Below are 25,022 nucleotides of genomic sequence, written 5' to 3'. Positions count from 1 at the left end.
ATTACAAAAAAAAATTCTAAAAGATGTGATACTAGTTTATAAGTGCTTGCTTAATTTCATTATCAAATGGCTACATATTTATAGCCATGGACAAAATTATACAAATCCTAGATTCAAGCCCTGAAATTTCTCCATGTCTCCTATTATTTGTCCAATCTCACCTACCACTCACACAACTCAGATTTTGAGATTTTAAAGACATTCCTTTCTCAATTTGAGACTAAAAAAAGTTTCGATTATGTATAAATTTTTCATCTTTTTGAATTAAAAAATCCCTTATGTATGTCCAACTTCTCGAAGCCCATAAAACGAAAACCTTGTTTATCGAACTTTTACCATATCTTAAAGGCCTCATCATGATAACATTGTCGCAAAAAATTTGCCAAAAAAGTGTGGAATATGCTTTATACTAGCATACCCATCGTTTACTAAAAAGTAACAGTGGTAGTAGGCCATGCATTTAATGCATTATTGTCACATTTAGAAGTTGAGGATTATTTCCACATCATGTTAAGGAGTTATTGTCACATCTAGGACTTAAGAAGCGTTTCCATACACTTATCATGTTTTTTTAAAGATAAGCCCCTTTAATTCTTGATGATATATTTGCTAGTTTTTTGGTGTCCTCTTATGAATATGCATAAACATTTATATTAGTTGTCTAAATAATACACGTAGATGATTGCTATCATGAATAATGTAGACTCAATAATTAATCTTGTGAGTGGCACAAAAAGTTAGTATTTAAAGTCCATGGTTATTGTGCACTCTTAATGATATCTTGAAGGAAGGACTATATTGATTTGAATAAAATCCAAATTTAAACTCATTTCAACCAAGGCCTTGATAACTACAAGAGAGAATTTAAGCTCATAAATGTTTTCCATTGCCTACCTCACTCCTTTATTAAACAGTAACATAAAATGCTTGTGTGTGTGTGTGTGTGTGTGTGCGTGCGAAGTACACTTGTTAAAGAAAACTCTAAATACTGTAATAAAGTATGATTCCAAGACTAAGAATACCACATAGAATTAGTATCATCAAAAGGCTTTAGAGAAGCTCCAAAAAGCATACAAGCTCCAACACATCCAAGTTTAAAAAAGCAAAATTAGTGTTTACAAAGAAGACATGATTCCAAGTGATTTTTCATGAATTTAACATGTATGTAAGTGCCACTCAAAGCCTATTAGTAAATGGATAAATTTAAGCTTTGTTGAAGGGTTATATTTTGGGTGTACAACCATCACACACACAAGTTGCCTTTCGTTCTTGGGTGGATGGAGGTGTCCTTAAACTCATGCTTAATTGGTTTGAACATTTAGAGCTAGTTAGCTACATTGTTAACTGTGAATTTTCATTTTACCAAACATTCCATATTATTGCTATAAAATAAACGTAATACTTAATCTTACATTATGTGGTGATCAGTAAAAGCACCAAAAACTTTTGATTATATGGGTGATGCACTTTTTGTTTTGACCAAATTTCATGAACAAAATTATTCATGACATATGGAATGAATTTGTGAAGCCACTTTGCGTAGTTTTTTGAAATTAGCATTGATCATAGAGGCCTCTTAGGGCCTTTTTTTGGTGTCTTTTCATGCACTTTTCACTCAATGCACATTCTCTCAATGGAACTCAATGGCTAGAAATGTTCCATTTGATTCCCCTTCTTTTCTCTTAGAAGCTAAATGTTCCATTTGATTCCCTTTCTTTTCTCTTAGCTAAATGCATTAGGTGTTGGCTATTAGCAATGATGTTTTGCACCTCCTAAACTCTTAACCCCATTCCATATGCATGGTTGTGGTGGGTGGGGGAATAACTAAGAAGCGTGCGTTGTTAAGCTTTTATATTCTAGCGTTGTTCATACTCCTTTGTATCACCACACTTTTACAAAATCTTCCATAGCTCCATATAATATCATTTTCTACTCATGAAGAATGGACAAATTTACTTTAGTGCAAGTGCTATCTGATAAATTATTTTTTTTTTCCACAAGAGAAAAGTTTGCTACTTCGTACGAGCATGGGGGACGGTGCTAGGGTTTCTTGGTGATAAAACATGGGGAAAGTAATCTTCCATTGTGTGATGTATGTTTGGTATCCATAGATGATGCTAGGGTTCCTTGGCAATAAAACATAGGGAAAATAATCTTCCATCTTGTGAGTGATGTATGTTTGTTGATATCCATAGCTGTTGCTTGTTGCTGTCAACAAGTGAAAAGAGCGATTTGGATTGGTGGGAGTTGAATGTTGGCAGCATACAAGGGAAGGCGATCATGCTCCATTTTGGAGAGAGAGTAATGAGCATTGGGGTGGGGCTCTTGTGAAGAGAGAGAGAGAGAGAGAGAGAGACGATGAGACTGCTTAACGTCGACTTATTGATCTAGAGAGAGAGAGTAATGGAGTCTTGTGAGGAACTTGTGAGGGGGCGAAGAAAACAAGTGATAATATGTGAGAACTTCAAAGGGGACCTGCGATGGATAGACCTACACGTTTCCAAGGGACAGTAGCTGAAAGCTGCATGGAGGTTTGCACCATTGGGCCGGGGGTGGTGGGACATACGTCGGATGACGTGTCATCAGCAACGCAACGCTAGCCCTAATATCCAGACCCCAGAAAAGCCACGTCATGGGTGTGTTGCCACGTCATCCAAACATTGCCTTGCCTTAACGCCAGCTAAGCTGGCCACATCAGCTTTCATATATCACGTCTCCCAGTCATGTTCATGCTGGAACATACGTACGTCAGCTTAATCAGCAAGTGGAAGCCACGTTAGTCGATTGTCCCGACAACAGAGCTTATCAAACACCCACGTCAGCCTTAGTTTCCTGGCTGACTAGACGACCTGCCTAATCAGCCTCATTTTCCAAGGCTTAAGTTCAGCCGTATTTCCCACGTCACATTGACCCCGCCGTTCCAGGATGGCGGCTGTCACGTTCCTGGCAAGACGCGCCAACGCGACAAACGACCCTGTATCCCTCTCTTTCGTCTGCTTTCTCCTCCATCACCGCCGTTTGTGTTAAGTTACACCGCTCTCCCCCCCCCTCTCTCTTTTTCCCTCCGCAGGTTACTCACCCTGCCCTAGTAGAGGTTTCTTTTCCTCTCCATGTTCTGTAATTAGGGCTGCAGGGTTCTTCTTCTTCTTCTTCTTCTTCTTCATCTACTGCTGTTTTTGCAGTTTTCTGCCTGTGCAGGTTAACGTAGTTGCGTTCTCTGAAGAAGATCCATCTTCATCCATATCCTGCAACGAGATCAAGCCTGCTGCAGACGAATGTTCCGTCTTCTTCTTCTGTTTTCAGAGGGGTACTGGTGGTTCTCTTGCTCTCAAGATCACATCTTGCTGCAGTGAAGGCAAACCTTCTGGCTACAGATCTCATGTATTGAACTGCAGATCCTCTTTTTCCAACTGAAGCTGCTCGCAGATCGCAGAGGCGTGATCACAAAGCTTTACATACAGTCCTACTCGAGCAAGGAGTCCAGGAGCTCAAGGTCTTACCTGCAGTGCAGAGTGTTAAAGAGAGAAAATTGATGCGTGATCACGAAGCCCTGCTATGCTGTGTGTGTCATCACAAGTTTTCCGAGCCCCCCTTCACACCAAAGCCTGTGGTTCTGAAGCATCTTCCAAATTTCCTTGCCTAGGCCTTTCTGTCAAAAACTGCAGTCATTGCTATGATCATGAAGCCATGGCAGTTGTTGCATTGAGCCCAAAGTAGAGTTCCTGTCACTCTTTGTTATTTTGAGCGTTTCCTGCATACAATGAGCAAAAAACCTGCTCTTATGAAGTAGGAAACCCTTTCCCTTGGGCTTTCTCAGTCTCCACAGTGTGTCTTTGCTCTTCCAACTTATACCGTAGTTGTTATCAGTAAGCTATGAAGGTTGATAGTATGTGCAAATCTAGCCTTTACCTACACACTTTGACATTTTTAGGGGAGTGCAATTACAGGAGAGAGCTGCAGGTTTGCCTCTCTGCCTTTGCAAGCATACATGCCACAACTCATTGAGCATTTTCCTCCACATTCCCATCCTACTTTACTGCAGGAAAGAAAAGAGTTCCATTATTTGTTGACCTCTGCTTTGCTAAGGTGTTCTATTTGCAGGTGATTAGTATATCGGAGGCTGAGAGGATCTTAAAGGTGTGGTTTTGACACCTTGTATATCCTTTCAACCAGCACATTCTTGCACTAGTAACAGCCCAATTATGTGATATCCCTTTCAGCTGTGTTGAAATCACAATTCCCCCTTTTGGGTTGAGCTAGTTGATTATCATATTCACATATCAATTCTTGCTTCTGCCCTTCCCCCTTTCTTCCTTCCTTAAGTTATATTTCAACTCTTCACATTAGCTATATCTCAACCTGTATATGCCATGTGAACCGTGTTCACCATACTGCCATCTTCACCATTAGAAGCTTGCGTTTGCAAACTTTTCTAGCATCAAACTGCAGTCTTGACATCGTTTTGTCTGAGTATCACACCAACTATATATTGCCTTTAATTTGGTGTGTAGCAGTATCAAAGCCTTCCCAGATAGAGTGAAACATATTTACTGGACACTCATGATAACAAAAAACCTAACAGAGTGAAACACGTACTTAGTTCCACAAGTTGCAACCTAATGAGCTAGGACTGATATCATTCTCATGGCCAGATAATTTACGTTAATATTGTCATGGTCACAACTAATTCCACAAGTTGCAGCCTCGTGAGCTAGGACTCATATCATTCTCACGGCCACATGATTTAATCAACATTGTCATGGTCACAACTGATTCAACCTCAGCTTTATTGGTTTGAGGGTTTTTACCCTTTTCAATCAAGTGCACATGGCCACTTTGCCAACTGCAGCACCTGAGGTCAACTGTGCCAAATGCTCGGAATCAAGGCCTCTCCAAGTCAACCAGGGGCTGGAAGATTGCTCACATCAAGCCAAGCTTCTTGAGAAGAAGATTTGCATTCCAGAGCTTTCTTCTTTTCAGATAAGGTGGATAATATGTCTAGGGTCTATCGCCTAAGTCTAATCTGATATGGCAGCAAAATTTACTGCTTTTAAGACATATCCCATGGTTGTATATGCTGTTAACATTTCTTTTGATGTATGTGGGACTGCAGGCACTTTGTCTCCACTGTTCGACGTAGAGACTTCTCCAAATGCTGGCCTTTTCGACAAGGAATATTAGATAAGTGCCTTAGTATGGGCTTGAAACCATTTCTGCCACCTTTTGACCCCCCTCCCAGAGGCTATGATCATGTTGATGGTGAGCATGAAAGACCACTTTTGAGTTCCCAGCAGGTGCTTTCTAAGGAGGAGACAGACGAGCTTTGTGAGGAAAGTAGGGAGCAAGATTGTACAAATGGCAAGACAGGTGACCCAGCAGCTTCCACTAGGAAGCTGCTTGCTGGTGACCAAGATTTAGGTTATGTTGAAGCCCAACTTTCAGTCAAGCAATCAGAGGAGAACCATTCAGAAGGTACAAGAATTGTTGAGCCCCTCGGGACACAGAAAATGTTGCTCAGAGCAGCAGTGAATGTAGCTTTGCAGAAGTCACAAGAAGATGAATCAGAGAATGAGACAGGCACGTGTGCTGACACAGTATTCAGTGGCCTCCTTTCTGCAGACCGAGTAGATGGGACAGTTGATCTCTTAGGCCATGGAAGGACCGAGGCACATGCTTCTGCTCATTTGGAAACTATCTGCTCTCAGAGTGACAATACCCCTGTTGCAGCAAAGGATTCTAACTCCCAATTTTCTGGCCAGTTTGAGTCTGAATCTGGGTCCATTCAAGTTATAGTGGCTGATTTTAGTGATCATGAAGATGGTGCAATAGCAAAAGTTCAACAACAGCACAAAGGCAAGTTTAGATTGCTCTCACATGAGTGCTCCATAGGGTCAAAGCAAGCAGATTTTCACAATCTGAAGCCTTCTAAGGTTGTGGTAGCTGGAAAAGCATGTCAGGATAAATCTCAACCATTAGCTGAGTGGTTGAGCATATCAGATCAGGCCACTGATTCGTGCCTTGAGCCTGAATTGGTGGGACTGCCGACTAGAGCAGAAAAAAGTAGGAATTGTGAGGATTCTAGTTTTACAGCCCTAAACTTGGATACTCTAATACCACAAGTTTGCCCTGTATGTTTGAACTTTACTTCTACTTCCAACACTGCACTGAATGCACATATAGATCATTGTTTGGAAAGCGTTTTACCAGGTGACAAAGGTGAAGGAAGAGCATGTAAGAGCAGAATTAAGCCAAGGAGAATGCGCTCCATGGTAGACATCTGTGCTGCAGCGCCTGCTCGAACTTTGGAAGATCTGGAGTTGAGTTCAAAACGGTGGGCTTTGAATGAGAAGGCATCCATGGATGATCCTTCTTCCTCTCTGGGCTGGGGGGGTGTGGTGGTTAGAAGACAGCCTCGGACCTCTTTGTATCGGGGGCCAGCTTGGAAAGGGAAAAACATTGTAGGAGGAGAAGAAACACATGTAGCTGGACTTTCTCTAGAGCAGAAACAACAGCAGCCAGAGAAGGTTCAAAAAAAGTACCCTGTTACAAAATCTACTTCACAACACAAAATGTTTGGGAGCAGGTCAAGTACAAGTGCAATTGATGCTGGAGCTGAGGTATTCTTTTTCTCTCTTGCCAATGTCCAGTGCTTGAAGCTTTTTATGACTAGTTCATATCTTTAGATCTTGGCAACATGCATCAGACCATTAATCATGGCCAAGGAAAACACATATGCCCTAATCTATACAATAATAATAAAACTATATGAAGATGATAATTTGATAAACTTGCGAGAACAAGCATGCTGCCACTCTCCTAACTGTATTCTGTAGGATACATGTTTTGTTAAGTTTAACCCAGAGCTTAGAGTAATAAATAGCTGATGCTCAATATTAATCTTGGTGACTAAAATAGAGATATTTTCTTAGTTGTTTTTTTTGTTGGTTGGAGATTTTCAAAGATGGAAGGTACACCCAGATGTTTATCAAAGATGAAAGCTGTGCATATGGCTTGTCTGTCTGGTACAGGTCTGTTGTGTGTTGGATTGGTATCACGGTTTTATGGGACAGTGGGCGCTTCAATGTAGAGATATGTTTGTGTCAGTAGTTTATATATAGATTTGAATACTAAAGCGTAAATACGTTTTACATAAATTTTCAGTGATGCCATTTTGTGCTACGCCATGCAGGATGATGTTGATGATTCAAAGCTTCATGAGTAAACTCGTACAAAAGTAACTTTGCATTTTTGCTTTGGTAAATAGTTGTGTAGTTTTGTTGGCACTGCTTTCTAGAAATTAACGACTGTACATTTTGTGGTAAAGAGTTATGCTCCGTTAGTTGGGTTACACAGTGGGGCATTGGAATCTGTTTCTTCAATGAAACGTGATCATTCGAAGTGCTTTGGGCATTTCAAACATACACTCGAAACTCCTTTCATGTATACTATTTGGAAGATGCCAAAAATATTAACTTGTAATTGAGTTCAAGTTCTGTTTAAGATATTTTCATTACAAAATGGTTTCTTCTAAGGCCTATGTATTGAAGGACAAGGAGGAGGGGCTCCTGTTTGAAGAGAAGCGAATGCATGGTGAAAAGCTAGACTGTTATAGGAGATTAGCGAATGTGAAAGAGGTTTTTATGAAAAACTACAATTGAGGGATAGGAAACGTTGGTACGAGCCTTAACTATGTTGTTCTGAAGACTTGTGGATTAAGAAGTGAAATTTAGGTTCCAATTTGAACTCTGGAGATGATACTAAACTAACAAATGAAGCTTATTTTTTGTTGTGATGTGGAGCTAGGAATGAGGAATCATCCTTTTTTCCTCTCGCTAAAATATTTTATTTTTCATCTCCCACCGGCTTCAGAAGCCATTTTAGGTAGGCAAAATTGAAATATTTGAAACAATTGGGAAATTATTCATTCATGAAGCATCCAAAATTAGAACAGAAACCTCTTTTAACATAACCTTTCAAGCCCGAAACTGGGCAGGTCTACAAAGTGAAACCCATCTTTCCCCATTCTACACATCCTCTACAAGGACTAGCCAAGTAAGAGAAGACCAATCTTGAAGAGAAGAGTTTCAGCTTGAACAACAACATTTAACATGTATAAGTCCAGAGCTTCCTATTGCTGTTGAGTAGACTATAGAAGGTTTCATGTTCTGTTCAAAGCCTTGCACTTCGGGTTTTTTAATGAGTTTGGTTTTTTGTAATGTGTTTAGCAAGATTGTGAATTTGTAAGCATATTATATGGCCTTGCACTTCAAGTTTATTAATTAGTTTGGTTTGTAACGTGTTTAGCAAGATTTTTTGTGAATTTGCAAGCTTATTATATGAGGTTGAGAGATTCCAAGTCTGTGGTTGCTACTTTGCTCTAAAAAAATAAATTTGTGTAGGGTCCAAATTGCAAATCAGATTTGAAGGTTGTTTTCAGCCTTCAATCAGGATTTCAGTCTCATTTGGAATAGGGGGACAGCCTGTAGATTGACCTCACTCTCAAATGCCATTAATGCAGCTTATTACATACATGAGGTGATCTCATGGGATGCGTTTTAGATATGCCATATCAATATCAGATTGACAGGTTCCAGTGTGCAGTTTTTACAGATGCTTGTTTAGATATATATAAGGTGCATTTAATGGTGTGGCCTGTTAAGGGGAGGACCAAGCTTCCAGTTCTTTATCTAGCTATTCCTTCATGTTCTCTCAAGGTCATAATTGCATCGAGAATATATGCTAGAAAATGGTATGAGATGTAACATAACATTTCATATACCTTCACTGTTTTTTTATTTAACTAGATTTGGGCTCCAAACCCCACTTTAGGCCCATCTCTCCAAGCCTGCTCGGTGCACTCGCTCCTGTGGACATCCACGCTGCCTCACCTACCTACTGTGTACATGCATGCCATGAGTAGCCTCTCATGGTGTCTAGATCACATTTTATTTTTTATGACGTTTGGGAAATAATGTGAACTTTCCATTGGTATATGAAAAACTTAGCTCTATCTTGAGCCGTGCAAATGCTTTTCCTAGCAAAGTGCAACGTACCTTGTTTCTCTTGCAAGAAATCCAAAGCTGTTTTTCTCTCAATTTTGTGCCTGCATGCTTTGCTGCAAGTGCTTGGAAGAGCACTAGGAAGTTAGAGAACGCTGAATTGTGGGTGTGGTTAGATATTGCGAGAAAGAAAGCTTCTGTGGCTTTAAGGTGAGCCACAAATAAAGACCAATGATTACGCAATCAATGCTAATGATTAAAAAAAAAATAGTGCTGCCTTAAAAGGGTGTGCGATTTGTTTTGGACAGGTGCGAATCAGCAAGGTGTCCAGCCCACCACCCCTACCACACATTTGAAGAAAATTGTGGGTTTTTTCTGCCATACACATGCATGGTCAACAAAAAGAACACTTGCTCAAGAGCCGGTCCAAAAGTCAATGCAACACAAAAAACAGCCCTATTTGCACTTGATTTTGACATCTGTCAAAAACACACTTCTCTCGTGCTGACACAATCATAATCAGCATCAAAGTATCTAGAGAATAATCGCGAGTTGGAGTGTAATGTCAACAAGAATGATAACAACAATGTGGTCGACGAGGAATGTTGGGGAAATGACGGCCTCTCCCCCCCCCTCTCTCTCTCTCACATGGTGATTCAAGAGAGCACATGATTATTCCATTATGTGTATCACATTAGAGAATTGCATTGAGTAGTTGTTGGTGGTTATAGCCCTACATGACCAAGCATGTATCCATGAACCCATACATTCACCTCTCTTCATATCATCTTCAACCTTAGTCCTCAAATGACCTTACAATTGATATAATGAAGCCAGGTAAAGTTCTTTATTACACACATGTATCACATTTTATTTTCAACACCCTCCCTTAATGAAAACACTCCTAATATGTGCCTTCACTCCCATAATGAAGTGGTCTACACCTAGTTATGCACTAAACTAGCCCTTGTGGATATAGGACAAGTTTTATCCTTCGAGAGCTTCATCTCTTCCTTAGGAAGAGTCTTTATCACCTCTTTGAGGAGTCATATCTTCTCAAATGCAAAGTAGGTGTTCTCTTTCTGTTTGCCTTTGTCCTTGTTTTGATCATCAAATGCTTTCTTCCAACATTCTTTGATTACATGTCCTCTTGCAATTTGTGGTTTGTTGATTGTTGGCTTTGGTCTTGACTTGAATCCCATTTAGTTCCATAATTTCCTTTGGATCGATGCTTTGTTTTCCATGGCTTTGACTTTGTGTTGTTTGAGAACAATGCATGTTCCCTTGACTTTGAAAGCTTCTCTTTGCGTTTCCTTCTTGAGCATAAGTTATAAACATATGACAATTCTGAGTGTTCAACGATGAGTGCACCAAAAATAGAAGCAAATTTCTCATATCATGGTGGTAAGCTGCCAAGAATATAAATGATTGCTTCATCGTCGCTTCTTTGAGACTTAAGAATTTTGAGTTGATGAAACAATGATTGCACAAATGCTAGATGTGTGGCCATGTCTTCATTCTCTTTTATTTATGCATCAAAGAGCTTCTTTTTAATGAGAATTTTGTTGGAAGCATTCTTATTCTCATACATGTTGCCAAGAGCTTACCACACTTCTTGTGACATTTTGAAATGTGCCACATGCATTAGTTGAGTATCTTCAATGTTGAGAAAAATGAGTGTGAGAGCTCTTTAATCCATGCTCTGCCCGTGCACGTAGCAGGCAAGCCTATTGATGATTGGCAACTTCAAGGGTTTGATTTAGGGAAGTGCTTCAAATGAGTTGCATGCTTCTTCGTCCTACCCATTATTGAAGGGATAGAGCGCCATGCTCTGATACCAATTTGTAGGGAAAATGATGGCCTCTCTCTCTCTCTCTTTCTCTCTGAGGGTGATTCAAGATGATGCCCAAACAGCAAGAGAACACAAGATTATTTCATAATGTGTATCACATTAGCGAATTGCACTGAGAATATGCACATTACAATAGAGTAGTTGTTGGTGGTTATAGCCCTACGTGACCTTTCACATCACCAACCATGTGTCCATGAACCCATACATTCACCTCTCTTCATATCATCTTCGACCATAGTCCCCAAGACCTTACAATTGAAATAATGAAACTAGGCAAAGTTCTTTAGTACACACATGTTGTGTATTTCGGATTCTAGTAGTGTGTCCATTGGTGTGTACCACCCCCTTAGAGTGTGAATAGCCCTTATTAAGGTTAGGTCAAAAGATGAGGCTTTATGCCTATGAAAGCAATGTACATGGTGGAAGTACTATCATAATTCATTCATCATTGTGTTGTGCAATCTCTCTTCATTGTGCTCTCTCTCTCTCTCTCTCTCTCTCTCTCTCTCTCTCTCTCAAGCACCATGTAATCTCAACATGGTTTCAGAGCCACCCTATCCACCTCTCATTGTGTTTTCCATCCCACCATGCTCATGTTTGGCTAACCCTTTTCTCCATGCCATCATGCTCATCTACGTTTATGCGTTTTTTAGTGTTTTGTATTTTTTTTGGGTGATTTTAGGGTTTCTACATTTTTTTTAAGAGTTTCTTCATTTTTAGTGTTTCTGTCCTATCCATCTACCCGGGATGTCCCTCAAAATCTGAATATTTTGTAGTCATGGGTTCGATGTCCGGGATGTCCTCCAAAATCTGAATATTTTGGGTTTCTTGTAATGCTCTATCGTTCCCTCTTTACCATGCTTAGAGCGAGGGGGATTTGCTTTAGTATGCTGATGTAGGCTGTCTTTGTCTCCTGAGGCAGCACCTGACCTCGAGTATTCTGCAAAGACCATGCTTGTTAAGCCTGTGAGCCATGCTTGTTGAGCCTGTGAGCCCTTGCCTTGCTCACTGGCCTCTCTAAGCCATGCTTACTAGCCTTTGAGTTTGAAGCGGGGCCATGTCTTGATTCTTTGCTAGTGTTGGAGTACATGAACTATTGGAGGCTATTGAGACGTTACCTCCATCATTCTAAAGGGAGGTTGGTTGGGTATTTCGAAGTCTAGTAGTGTGTCCATTGGTGTGAACACCCCCTTAGGGTGTGAACATCCCTTATTAAGGTCTAGGTCAAAAGATGAGGCTTGATGCCTATAAAAACATTGTGTATGGTGGAAGTATTATTGTTATTCATTCATCATTGTGTTGTGCAATTTCTTTCCATTGTGCTCTCTCTCTCTCCCCTCCATCTCTCTCTCTCTCTCTCTCCCCTCCATCTCTCTCTCTCTCTCAAGCACCATGTAATCTCAACAACACATTTATCACATTTTATTTCCAACAAGGAGTAGTTGCATGGAATATCTGAGTTGCTGTGATACCATCTAAGACAACCACTTAGCTCTTGGATAGTTTTTGAAAAACAATCGCACACAAAAACCAACACGTTGAAGTGGTTGTGGGCGTATCTCCCGAGCTTGAGGCTAGACCAACATCGAGCCGTGTGTGTCACCCAAACTCTTGGAACACGACCTAGGCCTTGCTTGGGTCTTGATCCCCAAGGAGTCCTCTGCCACTTGTGAGTCAATAACTCACTTATATAGGTTTGACCTAAAATAAATGCACATGTTTTAAGGAATAGGTGCTTTCACACTCATGTCATAAGTGGCTCATAATTCAAGTATTTACCTTCAGTGTCCCAAACACAACAGAACTCACCAATAGAGATTAATGTGTGGTCATTTATTTCATGATTTGGTAGTTTTCATTATAGGCCTAAGCCTCATCTTGTGTAAGTTTGCATGCACAAAGTCACAATGTTTGAGAAAACCCTCATGGCATCACAATTACATGAAGCAAGCACAATGATGAGATTGGTTCTTTCAAGGATCACACCCTAATAGAGAACAATGTCGATCACTTGAGACCCTTTGTAAGTAGAATGTTTCAACATCGTGCTCATGAAAGGAAGATGCACGCTCCTCAGTTTTTTACTCCTGGAGTGTTAGGTCTAGATTCTTCACAATTCTCCCTCCATTGTCCATTTGCTGAAATTGGCCTAGGTTTCTTGTCTTTTGATCAGATAGGGTGTTCTATTGAGATGCATTAGCGGCAATAGATTGTTGCTTGATTCCACATCCTCAACAGAAGTTGTGAACTCATAGTTCTTATATTTTCCTCTTGTGTCCAACGTTAGTACTTCAATTCTGTAGCTTCCCTCATTCTTAACAAAGGCCTTAAAGTTTCTTGAATATATTTCCCTTGAAAAGTAAGTCAACTTAAGTTTTGAGAAAGAATCATAATATGGTGACCTACACAGCTCGCCACAAATTTATGTTTGGGTTTGGGATTCCTGTGCATGCCATTTAGGTGTTGATTTTTCATTTGGCCCATGCGTCTTTCTATAGTTTCATGCTATCTGAGACTACTGTGTATATCAGTCCTCATGATTGTTAATTTGTAGCATGCTATTTGGATCGATATACCCTAATTTGTCATTTAAAGAGTAGTCATTGCATGCTTCTTGACATGTTTGCTTGTTCAATATGCGAGCCTGACTGAAATTCTTTTACAACACAAAGCTGTCACTGGTCACACACAACCCTGTCCGGAGTCAAAACCGGGATGCTAACCTCTCAAAGATGGTTGCTCCTCGGAAAGGGGGCCTTACAAAAGAAGAGTAAGTGATGATAAGTCGAGATGAGAGTACCAAATGATGAGGGTGTGAGGGTGGCGCGTTGATCGTCAACATTTTTACAAGGCCCAATTAATAGTTGACATCTTTCGCAAAAACTATTTTTTTGGAAACGTTGGGAAGACCAAATACTCCAATCTGTTGAATTTGAACTATTTCCAGATTTAATTCATTGCTTGTTTATGGAGATATGAAGGACATGGGTGGAAAATCTCTGGAGTCCTGAATAAGTCACTTGCAATGATTTGTTTCTTTGTTCAAAAGGTTTTAATAGTGGTGTATGCCTTGCTGCTGATTTTGTATATACTGCTCTATCTTTGCATTTTGTTCTGAATTTTTTGTGAACAATGCAGTGGGACACCACATGAATTTAACTAAAAGTGCAAGCTTTTCAAAAGTCTGTTGTGTGCACTTGCCACTTCACCTGCTGTTTTATACACACTAACAAAGCTGCCTGCTGTCTCTGCAGTTAGAAGAGTCATGTAAAGATCAACAACTCTTTCAAGAAGAACCTTGTGTTCCTGGATTGTTGAGGTCTTCACATGTGGCTTCTCCCATGCATACTGGGAAGTCAAGAATGAGTAGGAAGAAAAAAAGGAGTGGCTCATTAAATCTAGTCTCAATCCAAGATATTCCAAGCTCAGGAGGTCATTGCCAGCCAGATGAGGAACAGACCGATCACAGTTGGTCAGGACCTTTAGATTTACTTGGCTTTACTCCAGTGGACACAAGTGCAGATGAAGAGAAAAGGTTGCAGCAGAAGCTTGATTTCCTTCAAGGACAGGAGCCAGAAGCTGACATACGTGAGCAGCAAGGATCTGTGGAGGGTTTTCTAAGTAGACCAGGGAAAACATTCACTAAGCATTCTCAGAATTCAGATGATTCCCAGTCCTTGGTTGCAACAAATGGGAAATATCAAACGAAGGTACTGTCTTCAGATGGCAAACATCCAAATGAAGCCCTAAAGAAGCGAAAGCTTACCCAAATAGACTTTGACTGGATTCTGGATAGTGTTGATAATAGTGCAGTGGAGGAGGACATTGCAACAGAGATGCATTCTGAAAGGCCTCTCAAGAACAAGAGAGTAGCACAGAAAATCAAGAGTCTTGGAACTTTAGTGGCAACTGCTCCTAAAGATAAGGATAAGGATAGGTTTGGAGAGCTGGGTGGCCAAAGGAAGACATGCATAAATGGATTTCAAGAGTTAACCTTAGATCAGGAGGTTAGTTTGATTCCAGCGGATAGGCCAAGCAGTTATCAAGGTAAGATTTTGAAGCGCAAATGTCTTGAAGGTATGAAGGGTAACACAAAGGGGGGGTCTTGTGATAGAAATAAGCATGCACGATTGTGTCCCTCCAAACGCCTCTTGTCATCTGACAATCTTGATTCATATAATTCATCAGACTACTTGAAGTCTCCCAAAGGCAGTTCTATTACATTAGGTAGAGCTCTTACTGAGTATACAGCCCAAGGTGGGATGCATTCTGGCTCTCTTGCTGCCTGTCCAGTGGAGGAGATGCCTCATTGCACATTTGTGAAGGACTTTGATTATGGAAACGTGACAGGGGAGCAAAGAGTATCCCTGATGAGCAGGGTGTCCAAGGATCAGGCTGGAGTAAATAATCCCAGAGGTGCAGCAGAACAAAGGAATATTATGCATGCAAACACAACCAAGCAGAACCCACTGGTTCAGGTGCCTTCTTGTGATTCAGATCAGTTAAGACTGGCTGGAAATAGGACTGCAGATTGCAGAAGTAGCTTTGAAGCTTCCTCCGAGGAAACTTTCCCTCTCAGCATGGAAGAAGCTTTCAAGGGAAGATTAAATGCTGCCTCTTTGCATGAGCAGGCAGTCAGAATCAGCCTCTCTCCCTCTCCAGCAAAAAAGTTTGCTGTTCAAACTTTTAATGGTTGCAATTCTGCTGCTAGTTTGGGCTGTTTTGCGACTGTCAACGATTTGATTTTGAGAGATGATGATGGCCAAGATAGAGTTAAACTTCTATCTACAAGTCAGAAACCTCTCTTTGCAGAAGATTTAGCATGTTTCCAGTCTGTTGACAGCCTCAGGACCAGTCACATGGCATATGATTGTGCAGCTGCTCCTGAAGTTTCTAACTCCGTGGTCAGATCAGAAAACCAGGATCTGTTGACAAGCATGTCATCCTTGTGGTCAGAGAATTCTAAACTTTTAGCTGCGGCACCAGGGATAAAAATGATAAAAAATAATGGACAGGTGCTAGCATCTGCAGAAAGGTTAGAAAATCTAGGCAGAGCCCCACATTTCTCTCTTTTAACAAGTGATTTATGTGACAGAATAGGGGTAAACAGCAATCAAAGCATACTCAATAGACAGGATGTGAGCATTTTGGGAAGAAGAAACCTTTTTGCTGCTAACAAAAGTTCTCCAAACCGAGATCACGCTAGCTTCACTGAAGGCCTCCAAAGAGGCATACGAGCTGCACATGGCACTATGGATGAGAATAACATACTGTTTGACAGTCTACATGATAACTTAAGTTCCAGAATCCTGACTTCTGAATTGGGTCCAATGGTTGTGTCCCCAGCACCAGGAGCTTTGTTGGAAGACAGCCATAATCTTAGTCATGAAGTTGATGCCCTTGATTATGCACCAACGCTTGCCATGTCTACAGAAAGGATGTCTCTACCATCAGATTTGTTGGCTGATCTTGCCAAGACTATGGCTGGTAACTCCACTAGGGCACAAGACTCCTTGCCACCAAAAAATTGTGTTATGAATGATCAGCAGAGTACATTAAACGCTTCTCTCAAGCGTACACCTAAGGACTTACATATAGGTCGTGAATACTTGAATCTTATGCCGTTGCAAGGGATTGTTAACTCAGGCCACACATCAGTGAATGGAGGGACTGTGCAGCCTCACTTTTTGCAAACTGCATTGCAGGCAATGAAGGGAAGCACTTCCGCAACCATCCCTGAACGTGTTAATCCAATGGCAGGCAGTGTTGATGTATCTGGGAAGCTTCGTAATTCTTCATCAAATCCACCTATTTGTGGAAATCTTTCATCTGGAAGAATGAATGGGAGGAGAGAAAGTTTGTCTGGGGCAGAATTAACATCAAGTCTTAATGGTTATGGTACTGTTGAGTACTCTGGAGATCAAGGTGTGGTGCACATTTTTGGTAATCCTGTTTTCAAACTCATGGGCCAGAATGTCATTGTGACGAACAACAATATCAAATCATTAGGTGTGGAAAGTCCTGTTGATCAGAATGGAGCACAAAGCTTTCATCCATCGAGTTCGATTAGGCATCTTGGTCTGTTGCAGGAAACTCACAGTCGGTATCCACAAACACTTAGTCAAGATATCTCTTCCTCTTCACGCCTTGAAGCTTGGCATGGGGATGCTTGCAAGCCAAGGAATTGTTCTCTTATGATGGATAAAATGGAGATCCATCCCCATGCCTTAAAAAATATACCCTCAGCTAAATTTGGCCACATGGAGCATTCTGCTCATAAAGATTCTGCTTTTATAAAACCACCGATTTCAGTGCCCATTCCAGGAGAGAGGTCCCGAGTTTTGAGTTCAACTGCAGAACTTCATTCGAAGAAGCAGGGATTTGTCAACAGAGTCAATAAACCACCTGCTGAAGTTTTTATTATTGATGACTCTTTGCCAAGCAGTGACGCTTCTGTTCCTGCTACCTTGAGCAGAGGCCGTGGCATAGTTACCCAACATAGTGGCAAGCCTTATACAGCAAATAACTTCTTATTGTCTGGGAATGAGCCACAACTACACAGTCAATCTCTGACATTGCAGTCTACCTTAGCTGATATTCACAAGCTAGGCATGAGTGGCTCTAGTACTCTATTTGGAGGCAATCAGCAGTCTGGCACGTTAGCTGACATTGTTCAGAGCTCAGAAAGGAGCAATAGCTGGTGTGTAGATTGCAATGCAGTAGCAGATATATTTCAGGCTGGAAAATAGAAGTTCCCAATGCATTTCTGAGCATATATTGATTGTTTTGTTATATTTTCTTATGCCGTTTCTTTGTTACTCTATGCTTTTATTTATAACAGACAGGTTCTGGAACACATCACCTGAGCTAATGCAGGGAATCCAAGCTACACATATCTGGTGCATGATTCCCCCACACTCACCAGAAAGCCTCTCTACAGAACCTTAATTATCATTTCTGACATGTAGGTGCCTCAGCCTCGGGTTTATTTTTTAAAAAGCTTTCAAAGTGCAGTTGAATGACAATTTTTTTTCCTCGGACATAACTAATTTGGATTCTGAAATGTGCCTTGCTTTCAGTTATGATTATTGGCATTTGTGTACTTCCACCATAGAGCTATTCCTATGTGTTTCTTACATGGAAGTGAGCTAAAGTTAGGTTAATGCATTACCGGACAAAGTTCTAAACAATTCGAGCCGCAAGGTTAGTCTTTCACTTTGTTAAAAACTTGCAGTCAAACTTGGTGTATAGTTTTGGACAAGCAAAGAAAACAGGTTCTTTTTACTTAAAACTGCAGGATTAAGAAGGCATTCTTTGGCAGGAAACACTGGTGTCTTTGAAGTTATTAAAAGGCAATTTTTGTGTTGTGAACCACCATACCTTCAAAGAGTTAAAATCTTGCTGCAATGCTAAAGCACGCTTTCAACTGTAGAATATCATTACGTACTTTAAAAAATTTACAGTTCTCTACAGCATGCTGACAGGCTTACCTGCTGTATGCCGCCGGGGGTGCTGCGGGGCAGGGGGTACCCTTGCTTGTTTGAGCATTCATTTCGCTCAGTCCTTGAGCAAGAATTTTGCAGCCAGAAGCCATCCAAATCATCCCCTGAACTCACCTGAAGAGCAGCAGATCTTCAGGGCCTTTCGAACCGCAAAGGTACTTCCAGTTTGGGAGGAGAAGCTACTTTGTTGCTCCAGAGGAAGATGATTTGTGTTCAGTTTTTAGCCATTGCTTAGTACTCCATTCTTAAATCAGTGAAGCAAATACTCCAAAAAAAGGAGGGAGGGGGTGGGGGGAGTGTAATTGTTTAATAGCTTTATGAATAATCAGATGCACCAAATTTTTTGATCAAAGAGTAAGTGCTTCCTGCTAGAGTGCCTGACAATCAGTTGCATGCAATGACACTATCCTAATATCACGCCCCTTGAATCAAGTGTTTGAGGGGTTGTCACATTTCTCGGTTGTCTCCACCTGTGTATCTTTCAGTATTCTTGTATGTTGCCTAGCTACAGCCAGCTGAGTTGCATGCTTCTTGTTGAGGTTTCTCATATTGCTGAAAGAAAACATCACCACAATTTATGGCCTCTGATGTGGTGGTGACAACACATGAAATCAAGCATCTTGTAGAATCTACTATTGCTTATCTTTGGTCTCTTGAGTGGCAATTAATTCTAGGGAGCAGTTGGAGCTTGAGGCTAGACCAATAGTGAGTCTCATGTCCCATAACCGTGAGAGCCTACTATCCGAGTGTAAGTAGTGCCAAACCTTTTGGCTCTTCAACCAGAGGAATGTCCGTTGTCATAGAATAAGCCCGTATTTCACTTTTATAGACTTTATGTGAAGAGTGTTATTGATTCGAAGGTCACTTTACACTATCTCAACTCGGTTAACCCTTGAGACACATACAATGCTAAGTTTTAACTGTTTCTATACATTTAGGCATTGTTCTGATGTGTCACTCTTGTTTTTTGGGGACAGCACATTTTCTCTTTCAAACTAGAACGTCCAGTATAGAGTCAGTAGTAAGAACATTCGAGAATGAGACTGAACAGATTTTCTATGGATGGTTCCTCCACTTGATAAGCATTTAGAGAAATGCATTCCTAAGAGCAAATATGTGATAATCTACGACTTATAGTGGTTCGTGAGATAAACTAAGCTCTATCCCCAAACTGAACAGCTCCTCATAAGAAACGAGTCTATTTCAGTTTCTGGACCTAAAAGTCATGATGCATATTTACCTTTGTGTGCAGTTATAGTTTGGAGGTCAGTTCATTAAGTTACTTACTCATATCTTTGTGAATTGCGAAGCTCCTTATGAAGGGGTAAGCTTAACAACTTTCTGCTCCTCCTCAGAGAGTCATAACCTAATCTCAATGAAGCTCTAAGAGTTCACCTCCCCAATCCTATTCAAGGCATCTGCCACTCAATTTAGGCTACCCTTCCCATACTTTATTTCCATATCAAAGTCTTGCGTCAGTCAGCCCACCCCCTCAACTTAGGTCTATCACATACGTACTTAATCGACTCATGGTCGGTCAACACAACAAACTTGGTTCCATAGAGATAATGTTGCCAAGTTTTCAGAGTGTGTGTTTTCATGTGCACACATGGACATGGCTGATTTCTTAGTGCTAATCCTTGATTGGGCAAGAGATAAAATAGTAGGATTAGCAGTAGCAGCTTTGACAAGCAAGGGAAGGCGTATCTGTGGATCAAGACCCTATCGGCTAGGTACTAGAGATGGCACATCTCAGGTTGGCGCATTGTTTGTCCATGGAGCTGGTTGACTAGCAGTCGGCCAATTGATTAAGTCATCCATGAGCCTATAAAAGGCAATCAATGGTGGTGTTCATTGTAGTTCATCTGATCCTCTCTTGAGGGCATGTCACTTGCACAGCAGTGGACATGGATAACCTCATCATTAGTCCCGGATTTGGCATCATTTTAGGGGCGATTTAGAGCCGATTTTGCAGCCCAATAGGCTCCCAACGTGCCCAAGACATACTCCCATATATGGGACACTTTTTGGGCACAATTTGGACACAAAAGATTTGGACGAAGTTTTGTGGGCTGAAATGGCAAAACTGATTGAATTACGAATTTTCCTCCTCCCTATAAATAGCCAAGTTCTCATTTGTACATCTTTATCTATTACTCTCGCTATCTTCTCCTTTGTTGAGGAGCTGCCACGTGCCGGCTCCTCACATGTCCCACGGGGCAGGGAGCCTGGCCAAGTATGAACATCACGCCTAGTCACGCTTGGACATCACGTCTAGCTACTTGTGTGTGCCGGTCTCGTAGGAGCCGCCTCCATTGCGTCCAGGTACCCCCCCCCCCCCCCTCTCTGAGTCGCCTCCTCTTTCCATGGCCCTTACTAACACGTGACCCGCTTGACCTAGTGCAGAGACAACAGAGAGTGGAGGTGGAGCTCGTCGCCACTTGGTGGCCAGTGCAAAGAAGCAACAAGAGTGTCGACCAGCTCAACACCTCCATCACGAAGCTCTTCGGCCTATACCACCTCCTGCTCCATAGCTCCCTCAAGGACGTGGAAATCAGGCTGAGCACCTCCGATCAGACAACTCCTTTGTCATGCTCTCCTGCCAAGAATTCATGTCTGAGGTTATCCTTAATTCACTTTGCCTCATGCAGACTCTCTCCTTGCTTGGCCACCTTTCCTCCTGGAAGAATGCCCTGCCTTTAAGTCCACCCCTTTTCTTTCAGCTACATCGCCATTTAATGTTCTAGCACAAGAAATTAGACGATGACATTGGTAGCTCTACAAACTCCAAACCTGGTTTTCAAGAGTGGGTAATTCCGGCTAAAGACCGAGATCTCCTGCAAGCTCCTTCCTCTCCACTGCAGACAGCCAACCTCATCGTTGCATCCAATGGCTCTGGTGATTACAAAAGAGTAAAGGATGCTCTTGAAAGAGTTCCCCAAAACCATAGTAGCGACCGCTTTGTAATCTACATCAAAGTTGGCATCTACGTCCTCTAAACATCAGCAAGTCTTTGGTCTCACGCTGATGGGAGACGGATGCAATAGAACCATCATTACTGGAAATGCGAACGTTGCAAGTGGAAAGTACACCACCTACAGGTCAGCAACATAAGAAGCAGAACTCTTAAATGCTTCGTAAATCCAAGTTGCATGCTAATTTTATACTAAGTATATTAAACTCATGAAGCCTCCCTGAGTGTTGATCACAGGAGCAGCTTCATCAGCTTAATAGAACCATCATTACTGGCAATACGAACGTTGCAAGAAGAAAGTACACCACCTACAGGTCAATAACATAAGAAGCAGAACTCTTAAATGCTTCGTAAATCCAAGCTGCACGCTAATTTTATACTAAATATATTAAACTCGTGAAGCTTCCCTGCGTGTTGATCACAGGTGTAGCTGCAGATGGTTTCATGGCCAGGAACATGATATTCAGGAATGAGGTAGGGCCAAGTGGGTATCAAGCAGTTGCACTGAGAGCCGGTGCAGACAACTTTGTGTTCAAGTGCTGCTTCTAGGGGTACCAAGACACGTATGTGCTCTCAGGCAAACAGTTCAACAGAGATTGCTAGGTTCTAGGCACGTTGGATTTCATCTTCGAGAATTCTCTGGTGGTGTTATAGAATTGCTAGCTGGTGGCTTGCCGTGGCCCGTTACATACACAGCGCAAGGCAAGAAGGAAGGCTATTTGCTCACAGGCTTAGCCTTCCAACGGTGCAACATCATGCTAGATGACCTCATAGCCTCCCCTTTGAAGGTGGAGGATGCTCCGCGTAATAGCTCGTTTTCCCTCCAGATGGAAGTGTTACAAGATCGTGGATGACCACACAGGCTCGAGGAGAGGCCCTTTGTCATTGTGGTGTAGAAAGCTACAGCTCGGAAGGGGTAGGTGACTAGGTCTATGGACGAGCTATGGCAGTAGTAGGTGATGGGGGGGTTTGCTAATTCAAGGGTGAAGCTGGTCGCGACTTGGCCTTCGACAAAGGTAACATGGGAATACTTGTGTCATGTGCATGCACATGTACATGCTAATCCCAGGGCTGATCCTTGAAGGGGAACATATAAAGAACAAGATTAGGACCAGATTTTGGAGCTTGTGCTTCTAGTAAGGGCAAGAAGACCTTGTGGAGGACACAGGAGGCTGTCGGCCAGCTTGTAAGTGCTCTATGCTTCTGTCAGTTGGAGCACAGATTTGGTATTTTGTCCAGGACCTGGCCGACAGCAGGTCAGCCAGTACATAAGGGATTGAAGGGCCTATATAAGGCATGACTTGCTCATTAATTGATACATTCAGTCCTCCATGGAGTGAGTCATAGATGTAGGATTAGATTAGGTTAAATACCACCTTTTGATGGCGACGTATGGCTTGCAAGATTTGTACACCTTTTTGTACTACAGAATATACTCAATACTCAGCTCTCTCTCTCTCTTTTGTCCATCTTTTGTATGCGTTTTGCATCAAGCATGTTCCAGGATGGTGTTTAGGGCTGAAAGAAGACTTCCAGAGCTTCCGCATGTGACATTGGTATCAGAGGATTAGGCTCAGCAAGGCCTAACACTGATTCTGTCTCAGATAAGGTGCACAATCCAAGGAACACAAGACATGGAAGAAGTTCGCAGGAGATTGGTTGGTGGTGATCCAGAAGGCCCAAGGGGAATGGCAGTCCTGTGAGTCGGGTGCCACTTGGGGCACACCAGGAAAGGCTTTTAGGCAACGGTTCCAAGGGAGGATGATCCTTCAAGGGGTGGAGTGAGAATGCTAGACTCAATACTTGGGAAAAGAAGACCAGAGAAAGTGTTTAGGGGGATACGGCATGAAGGGATAGGGGAGAGGATGGAATAGATGCATAGATCTTCATCAGATTTGGAGTCGGATTTGGAGACCGGGCAGGGTTTTCAGTGAAAAGGTTGCTAGGAAGGGAAGGATGACAAGTTTGGGACTCTAGGAAGAGACAAAGGGACGATGACAGTCATCCAAGAATAGAAGTTGGAATCCCTTCATCAAGTTTAGTAGAGAGGGATGTCATGTGCATGCACATGTACATGCTAATCCCAGGGCTGATCCTTGAAGGGCAACAGATAAAGAACAAGATTAGGACCAGATTTTGGAGCTTGTGCTGCCAGTATGGACAAGAAGACCTTGTGGAGGACACAAGAGGCTGTTGGCCAGCTCATAAGTGCTTTGTGCTTCTGTCGGCTGCAGCAAAGATTTGGTATTTTGTCCAGGACCTAGCCGACAGCAAGTCGGCCAGTCCGTTAGGGATTGAAGGGCCTATATAAGGCATGACTTGCTCATTAGTTGATTCATTCAGTCATTCATGGACTGAGTCATAGGCTTAGGATTAGATTAGGTGGAAATACTGCCTTTTGATGGCAGCCTATGGCTTGCAAGAGTACGCCTTTTTGTACTATAGAATATACTGAATACTCAGCTCTCTCTCTCTCTCTCTCTCTCTCTCTCCTCTTCATCTTTTGTAAGCGTTTTGCATCAATCATGTTCCAAGATGGTGTTTAGGGCTGAAAGAAGGCTTTTGCATGTGACAACTTGCCTGTTTCTGTACGCAACATGGAGCAGCTATGCCTATGCCACTTATCTGTGTTCAGGTAGATCTCTCTCTAGGTACGTGCATATACACGTATGTATATTATAAATAAGCCAACACGGTTAGCTTAATTGTTATGAAATAAGCCAACATGGTTAGCTTAATTGTTATTAACTCCATTGCAAACACAATATGATTAAATTAATTGTTATTAACTCCGCAAACCCAGTATGATTATCTTAATTTTAATATAACTCCATCGCAAACCCAACATGATTATCTTATTTTTATTAACTCCATTGCAAACCTAGTATGTTTATCTTAATTTTATTAACTCCGTTGTAAACCCAATATGATTATCTTAATTGTTATTAATCCCATCACAACGTTAACTTGCAGGTGTCTCAAGGTTGACCTTGATGTGGGTGGAGTCTGGACCTTACGCTTAGCCATGGTTGCAACAAAGGAGTGAACCATTGTTGGAGCAAAAGAGAATTAGAGCTATGATGGGCTTGAATTGAGTCCCCGAAGCAGAAGCAAAAAACTTCACAGAAATGATCTAGCCAGAGGGTTCCGCTATTTCTCGCTCTACACTTTCTCAATCCTCTCCCTCTTCACCTCTTCAATCCTTATCTTCTCTAACCCTCTGCCCCCTCTCCAATTCCCTCAGCACATGACGATGGGATTTCCCCTCAGCACATAATGATGATCATGGGATTTCATGTATCATTATCATGACTATCATTAGCAACATTATCATCAACATTATCATCTCACCACCCATTCAGTTGGGTTCAAGAGCTGAGGTAAGATGAGAGGATTCTCCTCCTCATTCAGCTTGTTCTCAAGTGTGTAAGCTTTCTTGCAAGTGGCCAGATGGACTACACTAATATGTTGCAAGAGAAGCTCTCCCTCCTGAGAGACTATTCAGAGAGTGACCACCCACTCCATGGAAGGCCTTGCCACCAAAACAATCAACCCCCTAACCTTGTCGGATTAGGTCACTAATCCTGAGGATTAGCACTAGGTACGTAATAAAGATGCAAAAACTTGTTATGGAATGCTTTCAATGAGTTAGCAGCTTTTGTAGAGTTGAGATGTTGAGGACTTCGATGTAATTT

The 25,022-nt window shown here is 41.7% G+C and overlaps 2 protein-coding genes across 3 annotated transcripts; both read left to right on the top strand.

Moving 5' to 3' along the window:
- Positions 1-3,055: 3,055 nt before the first annotated feature.
- LOC147640099 (uncharacterized) lies at positions 3,056-24,957 on the top strand. 2 transcript variants are annotated; one of them, XR_015262434.1, is made up of 6 exons: positions 3,056-4,985; positions 5,114-6,617; positions 14,106-17,551; positions 17,693-17,815; positions 17,931-18,054; positions 24,301-24,957. XR_015262434.1 is itself a non-coding variant. In XM_086777110.1 (3 exons), exons 1-3 carry the CDS (start codon positions 4,828-4,830, stop codon positions 17,598-17,600), a joined length of 5,157 nt encoding a protein of 1,718 aa, XP_086633236.1. In that variant the 5' UTR covers positions 4,357-4,827; the 3' UTR covers positions 17,601-17,615. The 2 variants fall into 2 exon arrangements, 1 of the variants encoding a protein (XP_086633236.1); XM_086777110.1 differs by lacking the exons at positions 17,693-17,815; positions 17,931-18,054; positions 24,301-24,957 and having other exon boundaries at positions 4,357-4,985; positions 14,106-17,615.
- On the top strand, positions 21,381-22,181 carry LOC147640100 (putative pectinesterase/pectinesterase inhibitor 7). The gene is made up of 4 exons (XM_086824517.1): positions 21,381-21,454; positions 21,565-21,641; positions 21,752-21,863; positions 21,905-22,181. Exons 1-4 carry the CDS (start codon positions 21,381-21,383, stop codon positions 22,179-22,181), a joined length of 540 nt encoding a protein of 179 aa, XP_086680643.1.
- Positions 24,958-25,022: the final 65 nt, after the last annotated feature.

This window comes from Cibotium barometz, chromosome 3, assembly GCF_041138505.1.
Source record: "Cibotium barometz isolate CiBa-2024 chromosome 3, ASM4113850v1, whole genome shotgun sequence".
Lineage (NCBI taxonomy): Eukaryota > Viridiplantae > Streptophyta > Polypodiopsida > Cyatheales > Cibotiaceae > Cibotium > Cibotium barometz.
Note: the sequence above shows the minus strand (reverse complement) of the source record. Positions and strands in the feature narration are given on the sequence as shown.